At 47.9% G+C, this 16900-nt stretch overlaps 6 protein-coding genes across 6 annotated transcripts; 4 read left to right on the plus strand and 2 right to left on the minus strand.

Annotated features, from left to right (window-relative positions):
• Positions 1–393: 393 nt before the first annotated feature.
• On the minus strand, positions 394–2493 carry LTR84_006705 (uncharacterized protein; the record flags this gene model as incomplete). Its single annotated transcript, XM_064850263.1, has 3 exons — positions 394–902; positions 951–1490; positions 1539–2493. The coding sequence occupies 3 exons, from the start codon at positions 2491–2493 to the stop codon at positions 394–396; spliced, it is 2004 nt and encodes a 667-aa protein (XP_064702745.1).
• Positions 2494–4041: 1548 nt separating this feature from the next.
• Positions 4042–5240, plus strand: LTR84_006706 (uncharacterized protein; the record flags this gene model as incomplete). The annotated part of the gene is made up of 4 exons (XM_064850264.1): positions 4042–4185; positions 4268–4897; positions 4943–5133; positions 5195–5240. The coding sequence occupies 4 exons, from the start codon at positions 4042–4044 to the stop codon at positions 5238–5240; spliced, it is 1011 nt and encodes a 336-aa protein (XP_064702746.1).
• A 462-nt stretch (positions 5241–5702) lies between these two features.
• On the minus strand, positions 5703–7214 carry LTR84_006707 (uncharacterized protein; the record flags this gene model as incomplete). The annotated part of the gene is made up of 1 exon (XM_064850265.1): positions 5703–7214. The coding sequence occupies one exon, from the start codon at positions 7212–7214 to the stop codon at positions 5703–5705; it is 1512 nt and encodes a 503-aa protein (XP_064702747.1).
• A 1023-nt stretch (positions 7215–8237) lies between these two features.
• Positions 8238–9377, plus strand: LTR84_006708 (uncharacterized protein; the record flags this gene model as incomplete). Its single annotated transcript, XM_064850266.1, has 1 exon — positions 8238–9377. The coding sequence occupies one exon, from the start codon at positions 8238–8240 to the stop codon at positions 9375–9377; it is 1140 nt and encodes a 379-aa protein (XP_064702748.1).
• Positions 9378–13290: 3913 nt separating this feature from the next.
• LTR84_006709 (uncharacterized protein) lies at positions 13291–14018 on the plus strand (the record flags this gene model as incomplete). Its single annotated transcript, XM_064850267.1, has 2 exons — positions 13291–13324; positions 13384–14018. 2 exons carry the CDS (start codon positions 13291–13293, stop codon positions 14016–14018), a joined length of 669 nt encoding a protein of 222 aa, XP_064702749.1.
• A 732-nt stretch (positions 14019–14750) lies between these two features.
• On the plus strand, positions 14751–16852 carry LTR84_006710 (uncharacterized protein; the record flags this gene model as incomplete). The annotated part of the gene is made up of 8 exons (XM_064850268.1): positions 14751–14965; positions 15017–15136; positions 15190–15219; positions 15278–15313; positions 15366–15465; positions 15523–16152; positions 16206–16505; positions 16559–16852. 8 exons carry the CDS (start codon positions 14751–14753, stop codon positions 16850–16852), a joined length of 1725 nt encoding a protein of 574 aa, XP_064702750.1.
• Between the last annotated feature and the right edge of the window lie 48 nt (positions 16853–16900).

Raw genomic sequence — 16900 nt, forward strand, 5'->3', positions numbered from 1 at the left:
GTGCACTGTCAATGTTCGTAGGGGACGTGCATCGGCGAGGGTCACATTGAAGATGGACGTGGTTGATGTGGTTGACGTGTGGTGGATTTAGAGTTGCTTCGGTGGACTTTTCAGTTATGAGATGCAGATTACAAACGTGTACCTGCGTGAACCAAAGTTGGGATTAACAGCCACAGCGCGATGCGTCATTCAACGTGTTCCTTGCTGATGGCCTCATGATGATGGCCAAAATTCCATTGGCAAATGTCTACAAGTTATTGACGGAGAGAATGTCTTTTTATGCTGGAATCTGAAATGTCTTTCGATTAACTCCTACCCCAAAAATCTAAATCTCGCGGACGATCACTGATTATATCACGATTGACGCCCTCCCTATCGAATCCCCCACCTGGACTATGACAAAACCGCAGCCTCAATGTCTTTAGCTCGGTCGATGATCATGCTGAGCACTCCTTTCTCGGCTTTCGTAAATTCAAACTTCAGCCCCGGATAAGTCGTCAAGCAGCATTGATTGTCCTGCTGTAGCTGCCATGCATCCTCACCAACCCAGTTGTGCGGCTCTACCACATAATCCTCAAATACTGCGAATTGCTTGTGTGACTTGTCGGCAAATTTATTGTCGAGGACCCAACCGTTGAACCAGAGGGGTTTGCCGTTGGTGTCCAGGTGAAGCAATTGTGGTGCGCAGATGGTGAAATTGTCGTTTGATGGCCCATCGTGGCCCTGGTGGTGTTGATCTCTCTGTTGATCTCCTGTATGATCTTCTTCTGACGAGGTCTCAACTTCAATGTCAACGTGATGGGTTTGATTAACAACGCCCATAGTCCCTGCATCCCCCTTGTGGAATGCGTATTTGAAATCGCCACTAAGTTCCCAACCTAACCAGAAGGTTTCTTTATCGCCTAAAGATCGTGAGTGATAGCCCTTTCAAATTTGAGAGAGCAACTTACCATATACCATGTCGTATACCCCGACGATCCCTTGGTCTTCATCGCCATCACGGTCAGGGCCATTCATTCTTGTCACCAACAGCATGGAGAGAAAGTGCTTCCATTTGTCGACAACAACAACACCTGACTCTTGCATGTGTGCGCTCTCGCCGGTCCAGAATCGGTTCTGTTTCACCTGTGGTGAGAACGGCTTGGGTAGCACTTGCTGCACCCATCGCTTCTTGGACTCGGGCATCATCAGCCGGTCTTTGAAGAAAAGAGCCCCGGTTTTTTGATACTCTAGATCGTCGAAAAGCACCGCTGGGTCTTGGAAAAATGCACTGTCGGCGTCGATGAATATGACTTCCCGGAAACTGGAAAAAAGAATCGCAAACGCTTTGATGGCCCACCCTGCCAGCTTCCAACCTTCGTCATTTACCATTTGAGATACATCTCGAGTGACAACACCCTCAATAGCCTCTAGCTCTGCACGATAGTCTTCTGAAAGGTCCGAGTCGCCGAGATACATCACCTCAATGGGTAAGGTGCAGCCAAGCTTTCCTATGGTTTTTGTCAATTACTTGTCCTCGCTTATTTCAGAGCACTTACGGAATGAGTAAATGGTCGTCATCAGAAAGTGGGCTTGGTCATCACCTGCTGTCAAAACTATCCCTCGTTGTGCGTTCTTGAATTGGAGATGTAACGACATATGGTCGGGAAAGAACGGTGATGTATAGGGAAACAACAGCTGCCCGAACTTCGCCAAAAAGTGCCTGTAAGTTTCGTAAGTCCTGATGATTTGCCCGGTTGTCATTGATGAAAAAATCCCAGCCCCTTGGGTCGCGAGGCCAGGGCTTTCTCTCAGTCTAGTCAAATATTGCACTATATCATTTCTGACATATGATGTTCCATCAGGATCTGACACAATATGCAAGTCTTCCCAGATCTGGAAGAACTCTCCGTAGGATCGAGTACGGAGACCCATCTCGTGAAGTTTTTCCTTTCCTGTCCCTTCGACTGGCCTAAGGAGATCACGCATATGCATCTCACCCGGCAGGCTTGTGACCACACGACTCAGTGCAGCCTCCATCTCGGGCTGGCGCTGGAATGGCAAAGATCCGAGTTGCTGTTGTTTGGCCAAGGATCGTGTTTCGACTCGCGCATGCTGACCAATTATCGAGAAATCCTTGGGATGCAAGTTTGCATTGGAGGATACTTTATTGTCGCCATCTGGTTTTCTCAATGCTGTGACTATCCTCGACGTCGGTGTCTGGTTGTCCGGTGCCCCAACCTTCAATGGCACAGCAAGGACGACGCTGGTCTCTTTCCACTCGCTCTCTGGAATATCTGTCCTCTTGGGGTATGTCTTCAGGTCTTTCGAATACCGCCGCGTTTCAGATCCCGAAGGTGACGTTCCTCCCAGAGCATGCCACAGGAAGAAGGTGCCGACGAGTACAACGGTGAAGATTAGCAGCCTTCTTTTACAGATTATTCGGCGATAACGCTTGTGGTCAAGACCCGATAACCCTGGATGCATTCTTCCTTCCTTGGGCGGATTCTGCATAATGCTCATGAAGTTGAACACTTTGTTGGGCACCGGCAGATTTCTCGAAGTAGGACGAGGCTGAGATGGAGTACTTCTCTTTTTGCATGAAGATCACTCTCCAAATTGTGGATCTACCTCTTGTAAACAGAAGATCATCAGGGCAAATTAGCTAAGTTTGCCATTATAGGAACAGGAATCGAATTCCTTTCTTTCTGTCAGACAACAGTAAAATCGCCCATCCGAGGTGGTCTCTGCGGTTTCCAATAGTTCAGCCGCATTGACCACCACGGCTTGAAAGCTCTCATCTCCTAAACCCTAACCCTAGCACAGACCACCAGGTACAAACAATCCGGATTCAGCACGGGCCACGAACAGCCAAAGACAGAAATGTAACTCAAAATTTCATTTTATGCCATTTTGCCATCCACGGATACGTGCGAGATGAAAGACAAGCTTGTTGAGTGAAGTCATTTGCCCTGAATACAGAGCTGACCACTCAAGCATGGACGTCAAACCAGAGGTTACCGGCACTCTGTTCACCATCACGTCATTTACCCTGGAGCTGGTGACGCTCAGACTAATCCCGAGGGCTCGGAATGCCACGTCTCTGGGTCTGAAAAAACGTGGCATTCCAAGAGTGGTTTTGCTGTGAGCTCAGGCCTGTTCAAACATGATGCCACCGAAGCTTTCGACGGCCACAGAGCTGCGATGCTGGGCCAGGGTTTTCCAGGTCCTTGGCCCGTGTCTGCTGGCTCCGCGACTTTCCTAGACGGGCATGCGAAGATTTACTCGCTTCTACGATCTATTCAACTTCGTGGCCTAGAAGCGGGGCACTTTAGTCTCCATGACCGGGCTTATCACCGTATTGCATCAAACTTATCAGATTTATCCGGGTAGGCAACTCAGACCCGCTGGTATCGAAAGATACACCGATACCAAAGCCTCTTTTTGACTCAGAATAGAGTTTGATAGAGGCTTCAAGCATTATCAAGACTGCGGACTTCGCTGCATGAACCTTGCTGTTACTGTATGCAAAAGTCGAAGACCGAGCCTGGCCAAAGTCGACGGATTTGCTCATTGGTTCCGCTATACCCTTGTCGGAGGCGTCGAGAAGGAAGAGCTGAAGGCAGAACGCTGCTGATGCTGATCTAGACCTCACCATGACAATAGTTGGTGGGTCATGATCAAGGCGAAATACCGTCACGACCACACTATTACAACTGTTCTGTAAGACTCAGAACACTCTGCGAGTCGATGCTCCTGGGGCAGAGTTAGCCAGGAAGATCACCCGTGAAAGCCCATTGCTCCATCATTGGCGAGGTCTTGGGTGTTTCCACGGTCCAGCCAACTAAATCGTTAGGCTCCATTCGATATTCACGGTTACCACAGTACTTGTATGCATGCCTTGGATGCACGAGTACGGCCAGAAGCTTGACGATTCTTCTTCCACCACATTAAACAAGAGCAAACATTCTGATTGTTTAGAATACGCAAAGTATTCTACGAACCAACAGTATTTTCTCAAGTTCGAAAACTATATCTCGTGTCTTCAGGGTGGCTCTGAATATGGAAAAGTCCACTGCAATCTCCTTCAATGAGGTCGGTGAGATCTCCAGTCCCGTTACCGAGAAACGCTCGACTGAGCGCGGTACGATGGATGCAAAAACTATCAAGTGGATAATTGTCAACGCATTAGCGACGGTCACCATTGTGAGTCCTCACCTACGCCCCTGGGAATCGAGGTTCAAGAACCTTTATCAAGCCTGGGAGTATCTGAACTTATTCGTCATAGGTTTATGTCAACAAGACGATCTTCTCAGACCCGGCTTTCCGCCAATGCCAGCTCAGTTTCGTGGCCTTTCATTTTGCCATCACCTGGATCACCTTACACGTTGCTTCAAGGCCTATTATTGGGGCATTTGCACCAGCAAAGACCAGTGCAATTGGGATTCTTCCTCTCACGATCGCCATGGGGGCCAATGTGGTGCTCATGAACTTGTCTTTGGCACATTCATCAGTGGTATTCTACCAGATCGTTCGGATCCTACTTACTCCGTTGACTGCTCTGATGAACCTCTTCATCTACGGATCCAAGATCCCATTTCTTGCAGCCATGGCGCTTTTGCCAGCGTGTGCTGGCGTCGGGGTCGTGTCGTATCTGGAAGCTGTGTCCAAATCTAAATCTACCTCGAATAGCACCTCGATGCTTGGTGTGATCTTTGCTTTCACCGGCGTGGCTGTGAGCGCTTTGTACACTGTCTGGGTTTCCGCTTATTATCGGAAGCTCAAAATCTCAAGCTCACAGCTGTTGTTGAATCAAATGCCTTTGGGAGGATTGATTCTTGCTGTCTCCAGTTACTATACGGATAAGTATCCTGTCTGGGGTGAGATTACTCGTGAGCAATGGCTCATGATCGGCACAGTAAGTTCCCCATGAGGGACATCGACTGTAGTTAACCATGACCAGAGCGGCCTGTGTGCCACACTCATAAACGTGTCCCAATTCTACATCATCACTCATGCTGGCCCTGTGAGCAGCACCGTCGTCGGCCATCTCAAAACTGTCCTCGTCATCGGATTAGGATGGATCGTAAAGCGAGAAGTTGTTGGAGTGGAAAGTGCCTTTGGGGTGGGTCTTGCAGTTCTGGGCATCATGGGGTGAGTGATCCTGATCCTGAAAACTTTCCGCGCAGATTCCTGACGCACCACCTTTTCATAGATACTCTTATGCTTTGTACTTGGAGCAGAATCATGTTGGAAAGTAGTAGTGTGTAAAGTCGTGAATTTTAATAGCTTGTTAGCATACCTTGGTCTGATGACCTGCAGGTAACGATGTTTTCCATCAATGTGGGTCGACCGCAAAATGGTGGATGGAATTAGGTGTTCATGGCAGTGGTTAGCAGTATTTACTCGTGGGTGAATTGGCGGATCGGACGACAAGGCTGAATAAGAACTTTTATTTATTCCCACCATTCACAGCCCCATTCATCCACATCCTGGAGTTTCCTACCACTGAGATTCACGCTCTCGATCATACAGACTGCGCCCTAGGGTTCATACAGGTGATATCCTACTGCATATTTACCAGCATATCAATTGTGATCAGTTTCATGTCTTCTAAAGTGCATTCGATCCCCTAGGTAGATCATACTTGGATGGATATTCAATTTTTCATTTTTCATTTTTCATTTTTCATGTTTAGGGAAATAGAAAATCCTACATTAAGGCTAGTATAACTCATAATGGACCTGGCAATCTTCGTACTTGCAAGAACACAATGATGCATGTGTTCCACACGTCACCTCCGAGACATTCAAAAGCAGATATTGCTTGTATGGCAGGTCCTCAGCGCCTTTCTTCTCATCCCTGGTCTGCCGTAAGTCAAATTCCGACTCTGTATGGTCGGATTCATTGTCAAGGTGTTGTTCGCCGTGTCTCTCAATTCCCAACTTCTGCTGTGCCTTGACGTTCTCAACCAAGGGAGCCACAGACGGGATTGAGCCATTCAGACCGACCTCTGCCAACCATCCGAATCTTCTCCACACGATATCCGACAGAAGCGAATGAGTCTTGTACTGGTGCACGCCAACTTGGACCTCGCCCTTTTCATTCAACATCTCACCCCATTCATTGAATGCAACCATGGGGGTGGTTCCGACACTACCAAAGAGTGCTTCATCATTGGGAACCAGCTCAGTCTTCCCAACACCATTGCTTCTGAGCTCTTTGTCCAAGAGTTCAGAATAGTATATGTGGATGTGCATCGCTTGGTCGTTGCAGTGATACTTGGAGACCTTTAACTGCGAGGCCATGGTAGACATGTAAACCTTCATTGCTCGGGCAGTGCCATACACAGAGCCCGCACAGATGCGGTCTTTATGCATGTAGTCGGAGATGTGTGTATGTGAGATGAATGAATCAGTCTGCGGGCTGGCGCATTGGTTGAACCAAGCAACGTGGACTGAGCATTGACCGATTTTTATCCCCCTCCATTCTGCAAAATAAAGTAGCTCAATATCGGGCTTCATCTGCATGCCAAAGGGATTCCGTTGGAAGACCACATCCAAGTCACATGCCAACACTCTTTCATAGTTTTTTGCATGAACGTTTAGGAAGTCCGACCAGCCTTGGAAACGCCGCAGCACCACCGCGACATCCTCAATGTCTGGAAGTACACCGACAAAGTCCAGCGAGGGATACCTCTTCATCAGCGCATTAAAGCCTGCCGGAAGGTCTTTCGCAAGTGTCTGTGGTACGATGATCTTCACCTGGACTGGTGCTGTTGGACAACTGTTGCTGCGCTGGCGCTGGAGGGCCTCTTCGCTGATGGCGACTTCGAGTGATTGCATAAAGATGAAAATTTGATCTTGCCATCGCGATCCATCGATTGCACTGAGAATTAGATTCGGCTTCAATTCTGGACACACCGTAGGGGTTTGAGCCAGAGCTGTCGGGACTTCTGCTGCAGTTGTTGTTGCATGAGTCGCCGATTTTGTGTAGTTTGGAGGGCGGGAAATATCTGATGCTGTGCTTATATCGAAATTTGATGTGGTCTGGGGCTGATGCTGTGGTTTCACATGGCCACTATGGTTCTCGGGCTTTTGCTTAAGGCTTTCCCAAAAATCCTTGGAATCAGGACTGGAATGTGTGATAGTCCCGTGCTGGTACAAATATATCAAAGAAATGAATAATACGGTGATGCCAACATAAGATGGCAATCGAGAAAGAAAAAACATCATGCCAGTTTTCGTCGAGAGGAAACAGCGGGCAGCACCAGTCTGAACTCGACGACAGGGTGATGTCTTCAAGGCCTAGAAATATTGGTGTGGTATGATGCAAGGCTGGGGGGCCCAAAGGGGTAAGCCCTCTACCTAGCTAACAAGCATAGGTTGCATTTAATACCAGCGAATCTCAGCCATGCACGGACATTCGTTGTCATTACAAGGGAGCACAGACCTCTTGGAGTGTTGTGAGTATTTTCTGAGGGTTGGCAGCCTTCCTACGGGGAAACCCCTCCGCGGCACGCTTGGACCTTCAGGAACAGGAACAGGAACAGGAACAGCTTGAGACCCCAGGTTCGCGAACACATCTCGTTCGCCGATATGCACCCACATGCCCAATGAGGGCGAAGAGCCCGGTCTCACTCACTCTGCGCCACCAGCGCGAGCTTTTACTTCGCACTGCGACACGGTTCAAGTGCACCTGCATTTTGCGCATTGACCAGCATGCGGAATTTGAGAGATTTTCCGTCGTCACAATCGCGCTCAGACACTTTTCTTCTTGCCACATGGACGCATTGTTATTCTCAGCTTTTGGCAGGCGCCCGGAAATCTGGTTGAGAGGGGTTTCTCTTCTCTGCCGTGTCCAAGCTTTGGTGGGCCCTCCGACCCGATGGAATCTCGAGATGGTGCCGGGCTTCCTATCATGCTCGCCCCGTGGGTATGCTCTCGATCCAGTCTATTTCTAATCGAATTGGCAGATACCTTGGTAGCTAAGCCACGGAGTGCTCACGAGAGAGATGTCCAGACAGCGAAAGATTAATTTCCATAGCAAATTCACTCGCTTAGCACTGCTCAGTTGGTTTGCATCACGTTTGAGGGACCGGCATCAGTGCTCAGCTGAGATCTTCTAGATGTACTCGACCCTTAGGCTACTGTCCAGAAGACTTACCAATCTTGATCACTTGCTTCTAGTAGTCTCATACCGAACATTCTTACTCCATACAACTTTGTATGTCTTTCAAAGCCATGCCTCTACGATTAATGTCGCCTCCGGGCGTTAGGGACGCGGAGAAAGGGGTTCAAAGTCCTACTCGAACATCTTTCAATCTCACATCTACCTCGAAGAGGTACTTGAGGAAAGCCCTTCTGTCCATAGTCGCGATTCTTGTTCTCTACAATCTTTTTCATGTTGGCCACAGCACCCACCAACGGATAGAGTCATCCACGTATGGCTTGACGCTCCAGAAACCAGCAGAAGCGCATACTGGCAGCTTTCTTCCACTGGAAGAGGCTGAGTATGTTTGCGATACACAGAAATTCAAAATTTTCCCCGAGCGGGAGAAACATCGAAAGATATACGACTTGTTCCTGATTGGCACCGAGCTTGACTGGCTGGAAATTCGTCTCAATGAACTCCATCACCAGGTAGATTATTTCGTGATTGTGGAATCGTCAAGGACGTTCACGAATCATCCAAAGCCGCTCCATTTCAAAAACAATTTTCACCGATTTGCAAAGTTCGCACCACAAATCATATACCACATGGTGGATTTTCAAGGAATGGAAGAAAACTCGACCTGGGAGAGAGAGCACTATCAAAGGAATGCCATGCTTGACATCGTCTTTCCCAGCCTTATTGGTGTTCAAGCACCAAGTCTGGGAGACGTCGTGTTGGTGTCGGACATTGATGAGATTCCTCGACCATCTACTCTGACGCTTCTTCGCAATTGTCTGTTCCCGGAGAGAACAACACTGCGCAGTCGTTTCTTCTACTATTCTTTCCAATGGGAACATGAAGGAGGAGACTGGAACCATCCGCAGGCCACATTCTACCAAGGCAGTTCCACGATCAAACCAGAGGATCTTCGCATGGGTCGAGGAGACTGGGACATCGCCAACTCATCCTGGCACTGTAGCAGCTGTTTCGAGACGGTAGCACAGATGGACAATAAAATCGGCTCATTTTCACACACCGAATATGATCAACCGGAGTTCCGAGACCCAGCAGAGATTGTGCGGCGGGTCCGCAATGGCCTTGATCTTTTCGACCGTGAAAGCGAGAAGTATACTAAGGTGGACTCACGAGTTGATCTCCCTGCATACCTGAAGGCAAATCAGAAGAAGTTCTCGTTCATGATTGACCGAGACCCGCTGAATGCAAATTTTCGGGACTACCCCTAGACAGAAGCCCAACCTGGATGGAGATCTGACCAGGCGTTCTTGAGGAAAGGGCAATTACCAACCGGCGTTGATACAGGAGTTCCTCATGCTTGAGACGGAATATCAACCTAAAGGAAATAGGTAGTGTAGTATCAGTATTTGAGACACAGGTTGAGTTAATGCCATCGTTTCTACCAATCATCCGCATGTATGAGCGACCAGCTCGGAAATGCAAGATATGGTGCCGAACTCCTGACCCCCTAAGTTCCCCTGACCCCCGGATTTGCACACCCGTTCTTCGTACACGTCACGCGTAGAAGGAAATCACCGCTTCTTTATTTACACTGCCAAGGCGTATTCACACTTGATGATATAAATATAGACGTGCAATATGACTAGCTTCGGTTAGAGGCAATGAGTGTCCCGAATCTTTTTTGGTGATGCTATCCAAGCCTTTAGAAGACGCTCAATGAAGGCATGGAAGACGTCAACACTATTAGGGGACATTTCTTTCAACACGGTATACTGCGCTTACCAAGAACTTCTATGATCTTTGGGACTGAATATTGTTCCAGCGAGTAAATGGACCGTTGGAATCCCGCTCGATTCGATCTCGAACTTTTGTTCTTGTGGGGGGCCTCAACCCCCTGACACTATACCTGACGTAGCTTCGGCCCCAACGGCCGGTTCGAGCACTAATCCGCCTCCAGCTTCCTATTGCTCAATCCAAACAAACCAGTTCAACCGAGAATTCCACAATCAAAATATCCAACAACGCGCGCTTTAAATAACTCACACTAACTTGCGAGATTCTGAAACGTTGTCAGCAGGTAAAATACCCAAAATTTGTGTCTGAGAATGGAATGACGCTTCGCTGCTGGCGGTTACTGATCCTGGTGATCCTGGCCAATTTCCTCTTTGGTCGGGTCCTTCGATCAGGGGCTCTTGGGCTAATTCAGGTAAGCAGAGAGATGGGGGAGGCATGCGACGCTTGGTCGTAATTCTGTGTAATGAACAAAGTATCACATCGAAGTCACTGGTCATGGGGACTTGATTTTTCCGGGGCCCGCCACAGCCCATTTCACACCATCGCCATTACCTTGACGCTGGACGTCTAGGTCATTCGACTAGGGAAGTTCCAAGCAGTTTAGGAGTGAAAGAGCTGCCGATCGAAATTTTGATCATTCAAAATGGCGACTTTCGATTACTCTAAAACTATGAATAGCAGTCCGAACGAGCTAGCTCTTTCAAACCATCCATGGATGAATCTTGAAAGGCACAAAGGCACACATCTGCGATCAGCTCTCGAGACGAAGAAGCATTCGCGTTACTGATGTATTGAGATCAGAACCCTAAGTCGGAAAGATAACCATTGTCTAGAAGGATTTCTTGGTCATAGATGGCAGTGGCGTGCCCACTGTTGAAGAGCAGGACTATACACAGCGTTTCGGCTACACACAAACTCAACGCGTTCGTCAACCCGAGAGGGATTACAAGGTATGCTGGAACGCACCTTCAGAGCTATGGGCTTGATTTGTCAAATCGTCAGCTTTGACGGTGGGTTTCGGGATCCAGCGCATCTAGGACGAGTTTGCAGGGGTACGCATTGTCCATCTCTCCGTTCAAAGCCCAAATCGTGAAACTTGGCTGGAGCTATTTGTCCTGGTTCTATTGGTTATATAGTTGACTATTTAGAGACGTGGTGATCTCTTTATTGAGCTCACCCCATCCGCGATCATACCGCATGCGCACAGTCAAACAAATGTACCGCCGATAAAGTACTTTGCTGAACCTCAGGCATCTCTAAATTAACCTCAGGACAAAACTCAAGCGTAAATCCCCAAGCCGTTTTTTTGTCTCATCATAAAGGCGTCTCGTGATATTCTATTTCCCATCAACATTGTCGAGTTTTCAAATAATGGCATGTGACATTTAGTGCAATATCTTTCACAATGCCATCGCTTAGTCCGGAGAAAGCTGCAGAAGCTGAGAGGTAGGCGTTGAACCTCGTCACGTAGCTTGAACCAGATTCTACTCGCAGTTAGAACAACAGTCCAAGGCATCATCACCTTGGCTGTCGTAACACAGGATGTAACTGCGCTTAATGGACATTTGGTACCACCGATAGCTCGCCTGCAAGATACAGCTTTGGGTGACATGCTTGGGGAAAAAGGAAGCCGATTAACAGATATATTAAGGCTGCCTATGATACCCGATCGTGAGAAAAAGACATGGGCGACCACACCACGGTCTATGCCGACTTTGATGACCTGGATCGGTTTCAGATTAAGATGTCTTGGATTGAGTGATTCGACTCTGCAGAAACGAAATCGGGTAAGGGTGAAGAAGATACTACACTGACTCACGCATCCACCAGGATAGAAAATCCTCGCCAATTTCCCTCAAAATCTGAGGAGTTCGAGGCGAATATCCGCAACCCATACAATTTCGACTTCAACAAATTGTGCCTTTTTCAGTGCCTCAAAAGCTGCTAGCATCTGACAACAATCATGGCTTCGGAACCATTGCACCAAACACTGATTCAGTCGGGCACTTGCCTGTCATGACACTGGAAAAATAGCTCGAGAGTGTGTAGATGTGCTGTCGGCGCAATTCACAGCTGGCTTAAGGTCCTCATTCCCGAACACCGCAGCAGTTTTTCTCCAATAACCGCAACACCATAACTTCCACCAATTACTACTTGTTGCTGGATGATCAACGCAGATGCTATGATTATGCTATCCGCTCCTCATGGGTCCAGGGTTGGGGGCGGTTAGAGGACCTTAAAACCCAGCGAAGCATTACTTATGATAATGGGTCTCTCGCACTTCGGCCAGGTCCTCATAAATCTACCAATTCATAATCCCATTTAAGGCGAGCTGCAATATGCTATACGATGTCGCAATTGTTGGTGCTGGGCCCTGTGGCTTAGCAGTGGCAGCTAGGCTGAGGGAGTCCACTCCAGCGGCACTTTTCACCGATGACGAGCACGCGAGGTATTGGAAACGCTTCAACAGGTCGGAAAGCATTGAAAATGAAAGTAAGTCCGCACGGAAAGGACAGACAAAGAGAGCCTGCAACGCAGCAGTCTCATCCCAAAGGTCAATGGTCGTCCTTGATGCCAGTTCCGGGGAGTGGATGGCAGCATGGCGTGCAAGGTTCCGACATCTCCATATTGACCATTTGAGAAGTCCGCTATTCTTTCATCCGGACCCGCGAGATCGCGACGGTTTGTTGGAGTTTTCATACTTTGTCAATCGTTCGAGTGAGCTTGAAGAAATACCCAATGTGGTTGGAAAAGAGATAAGCAAGCACAGAACGAAGAAGCAGCGCCAAAAGTAAGCAAACCACACTTAGCCGTCAGACAAACCGTGCTAACCAAGGAAGGAAAATAAGTCGTCATCTAAGGATAGATGATCGTGATAGGATAGATTACTACACGCCATCGAGTGCTTTGTTTGACGATTACTGCGACGATATCATTAGTCGCTATCATATGCAAGACCTTGTTCACTGTGGCCAAGTGGCTGATATCGAGCACGGATATGTAGATGAGTATCCAGGCACCCAAGTATTCTCTCTTACTACAAATTGTGGACTGTATATAGCAAAGACCGTTGTCCTTGCCGTGGGCGCTGGGACGAGGCCATGTATCCCCCAAGATGGTAGACTCCTGAATCCACAACAAGGGAGCGTCTGTCACTGTCTGGACACGACTGGCGGCGCACATCTTCCCGAGCATATACAGAGAAAAATTTCGACATCGGCACCGACAAATGTTGTTGTGGTCGGAGGTGGATTGACGAGTGCTCAAGTATCGGATTTGCTTATACGTCAAGGCGTAAGCAAAGTGTGGTTATTGCTCCGAGGCCGATATAAGTTGAAGCATTTTGATGTTGATCTCGAATGGGTCTCCAAAGTTCGTAACCAGGAAATGGCAGTTTTCTGGTCAGCCGACACAGATGAGGGTAAGTGAAACCGCACAAAAATGAGCACTTTTGAACCAGACCTAACTCAAATTTACCAGAGCGAATCGAATTACTAAAACAAGCTCGAAACGGAGGAAGTATCACTCCCAAATTCGACAAGATCCTGCAGCAACATGTATCAAGTGGTCGTCTGGAGATACTTTCATATACTCAGATTGTGAGTGGCAGTTGGGACCCCGTAGCTCAAACATGGGCAGTGAGGCTGTCGAAAGTAGTCTTGGGTTTTCCCAGACATATTGACGATATCAAGTACGCCACAGGCAACGCGCCAAGGGTCGAAAACGTCACATGCCTCCACGGTTTCATCAGACAGAATCCCATCGAGGCGATTGACGGTCTCGCAAGGATAACGAATGATCTCATGTGGAATGATGATATACCATTATTCTTGACCGGCGGCCTCGCCGGCCTGAGACTGGGGCCAGGTGCCGCTAATCTGGCTGGAGCGAGGCAAGGTGCCGAGCGAATTGCTTGGAAAATTGACCAGATATTGGGTAGTAGTGTGGCGAAAGAGGAAGGATTGAGAGGAAAGTATGAACGCGAAAACGACTCTACCGACAACCAGGTGCACGTTAAATCGGCTTTGCGTGAAAGCAGGAGCGAGTATACGGGAAGCTTTGCCAATCAATTTGATGCGCTAGCTATGCAACTCGAACAAGCACCATCGGCATGAAGACCAGAAAATTCTTTTCAAATGGGTGCAAGTTTGTGAATCTGGTTTACACATTGGCTGGGAATGCTATCCGTCATCAGCTTTGCACCCCGGTAATGATATGTCCGAACCTAAAAATCCCTAGACTTTCGGGTGACAGCTTGACAGGTCGAGAAAACCAATTCAATATCAGTCAATGACGTCAAGATTCCACTCGCAGAATGGTTGCAGGATAAGATTTCCGTCGTGTGGCATTTAGGCGTAGCCGGTCGAAAGAATGAGTAGAGAAACATCAATGAGTAATATTGTGCTGAGCTCGAATATCGTTTGATGCCTTGATGGGCCACTGAGACCTGTGCAGTATATGTGAGTGAAGAAGCCTAATGTGCAGCAGACATTGGGGGAAACAAGGCATCTCGATCTGCAACTAATGCTGGTACCAGGATGAATGACGTTAATATTCTGGCCTTGAGGATCGTCTACTCTTTCATCGTACCGCCAGGATCTTGAGATCTCAATCTAGACTCCACGGGACGCGGGAAGATGGCCCACCTCATCTGGGCTCTTGTGCATATACTTACCTTGTCGCCAACCCAACAATTTGTTTCATCTTCACACTTTCGTGGTGCTATCTACTGCAATCGACTTCCATCTCCAATTTGCCGCACAAGAACAAACATTAACACTAAAGATTTTTGACCTAAGAGGATTTTAAGGCCCCGATCTACCTAAAAACCGTTCACACTAATTGATATGGACATCGGGCCTCGTGATCCTCACTCAGGGTCAGATGAACATGTCGCGAGAGAATTGGACAAAAATGAAAAAGGGACTTCTCGCCGATCAATTCCAATCTACAATGATCTCGAGCTCGTTTCCGAAACCGACCTATCATTCGGGGCAATCTTGAAAGGTACTGCTGCGAAGCCTCTCACAACGTTTGAAAAAAAGGCAGCACTTGTCAATGCGTATGTATACACCAAACCAACTTCGAACGCTCTCTCACTTTACGAAAATAGCGAACTTGACAAATTTGGCCTTGGGAGATATCAGATATGCATCTGGTTTCTATGTGGCTTCGGCTATTTTCTCGACTTGGCATGGGCCCAAGGAGTCGGGCTGATCGCTTCAGCCGTCTAGTAAGTAGTCTTCGGCTTCTCGCAGAATGAAAATGGTGGCTGACTACCAATAGCCAGGAAATGGGTGTATCGGCTAGCGACACGTAAGGTTTCAGTTCATGGACGATATATCCCTAGACTTTCTAACGATTTCGGTTGCAGTGCTAATATCTGGTCATGTGCAAATGCTGGTTTGGCGTAAGTTCATGTGGAACTGTCACCGTCGAATCCAGTTGCTAAAAGATCACAGAGTCGGAGCTTTGACATTTGGTCTACTCGTTGATGTCATAGGCCGTAAGTGGGCTTTCAACCTTACGTGTTTGATTACTTCTGTGTTTGGCCTTTTATTGGTACGTATCTGTTTGACAGCCTTCATACCATTTGACTAATACTTGATGATTCTAAAGGCTGCTCCTAAATACAACTATGGAGCGATTTGTGGCATATACTTTCTGGCCTCGGTCGGTTTAGGTGGCAATATTCCCATTGACGCTACAATTGCGCTCGAATTTCTCCCGCAAAACCGGCGATTCCTCGTCTCGTTGCTCTCAATGTGGCAACCAGTTGGCGTGGTCGTTGCTTCAGCAATCGCCTACGGGACAGCTGCAAAATACCGATGCGACCCCACTCTTCCGTCATGTCGCGCCGTCGATTTGGGTGAGCCCTGTTGCACGGTATCGAGCAACATGGGCTGGCGTTATGAGGTGATAACCCTCGGGCTTATGACATTACTGGTGTTCTTCCTCCGCTATTTCGTGTTTCACTTTCATGAATCCCCGAAGTTTCTTATCAGCCGGGGGAAAGAGGCCGAGGCTATCGACGTGCTGCACAAGATTGCCAAGTTCAACAAAGCACCACCGCCGATCTTGACAGTCGAAGACTTCCAGGCCATCGACCGTGCAGAGGGACCTATCGCGCCTAAAGCGACCACAAAGAATGTCTTGAAGAATTTCTTCAACAGTTTCAAGCATCTAAAGGGGCTGTTCAACAGCAAACTACAGAGTTTCATTTTCGTCTTACTGGCGATTGCATACATGGTAAGCCCGATGTTTCACAGAAACACCTCAACATGACTTATTCTTAAATCTAGGGTGATTACTGGTCATTCAACTTGGCAGGTCAATATTTACCAATCGTCCTTCTTAATTATAACGTGTCCAATGGCCAAACCAATGTCACGGAGACTTATCGACAGTATATTTATATTTATCTGCCAGGTATCATCGGCGCTGTCCTTGCTCTGGCATCCGTGCAATTACCCCTTGTTGGAAGAAAGTGGTCACTCGTATTCTCCGCAATTTGCCAAGGTCTCTCTATGGCTATGTACACACAAGTACGAAGCACTGCCGGCTTTGTGGGGTTGAATGCTCTCGAATATGTTATGCAGACTGTGAGTTTACCTTTTCGCTCTGGAGGTAATTTTCTGACTCATTTTGATTATAGTATTTCAATGCCGTCTTGTACGCTTCAGCCCCTGAGCTCTTTGATACGACATATCGTGGTAGTGCCAGTGGCATGTTGTCCTGTCTTGGCCGCATCGCTGGAATTGTTGCTCCATTTGCAGGCAAGTACTACTATTTGCCATGGATCATTGCCCATGTTAATATTTTCCTAGGAGCACATTATCTCGCCACCAGTAGTGCTGGGATCTTGTGGTTAGGAGCTGGAGGCATCTGGCTTGCCGCGTTCGTAATGGTCTTCCTTCCCGTGGAAATGAAAGACAGACAGATGTTCTAAGGCGTCGTCGATCAATCATTAACGCTGCGTTGATTTATCTTTATGGGT

Source organism: Exophiala bonariae (assembly GCF_035927105.1).
Source record: "Exophiala bonariae strain CCFEE 5792 chromosome Unknown scaffold_26, whole genome shotgun sequence".
Classification (NCBI taxonomy): domain Eukaryota; kingdom Fungi; phylum Ascomycota; class Eurotiomycetes; order Chaetothyriales; family Herpotrichiellaceae; genus Exophiala; species Exophiala bonariae.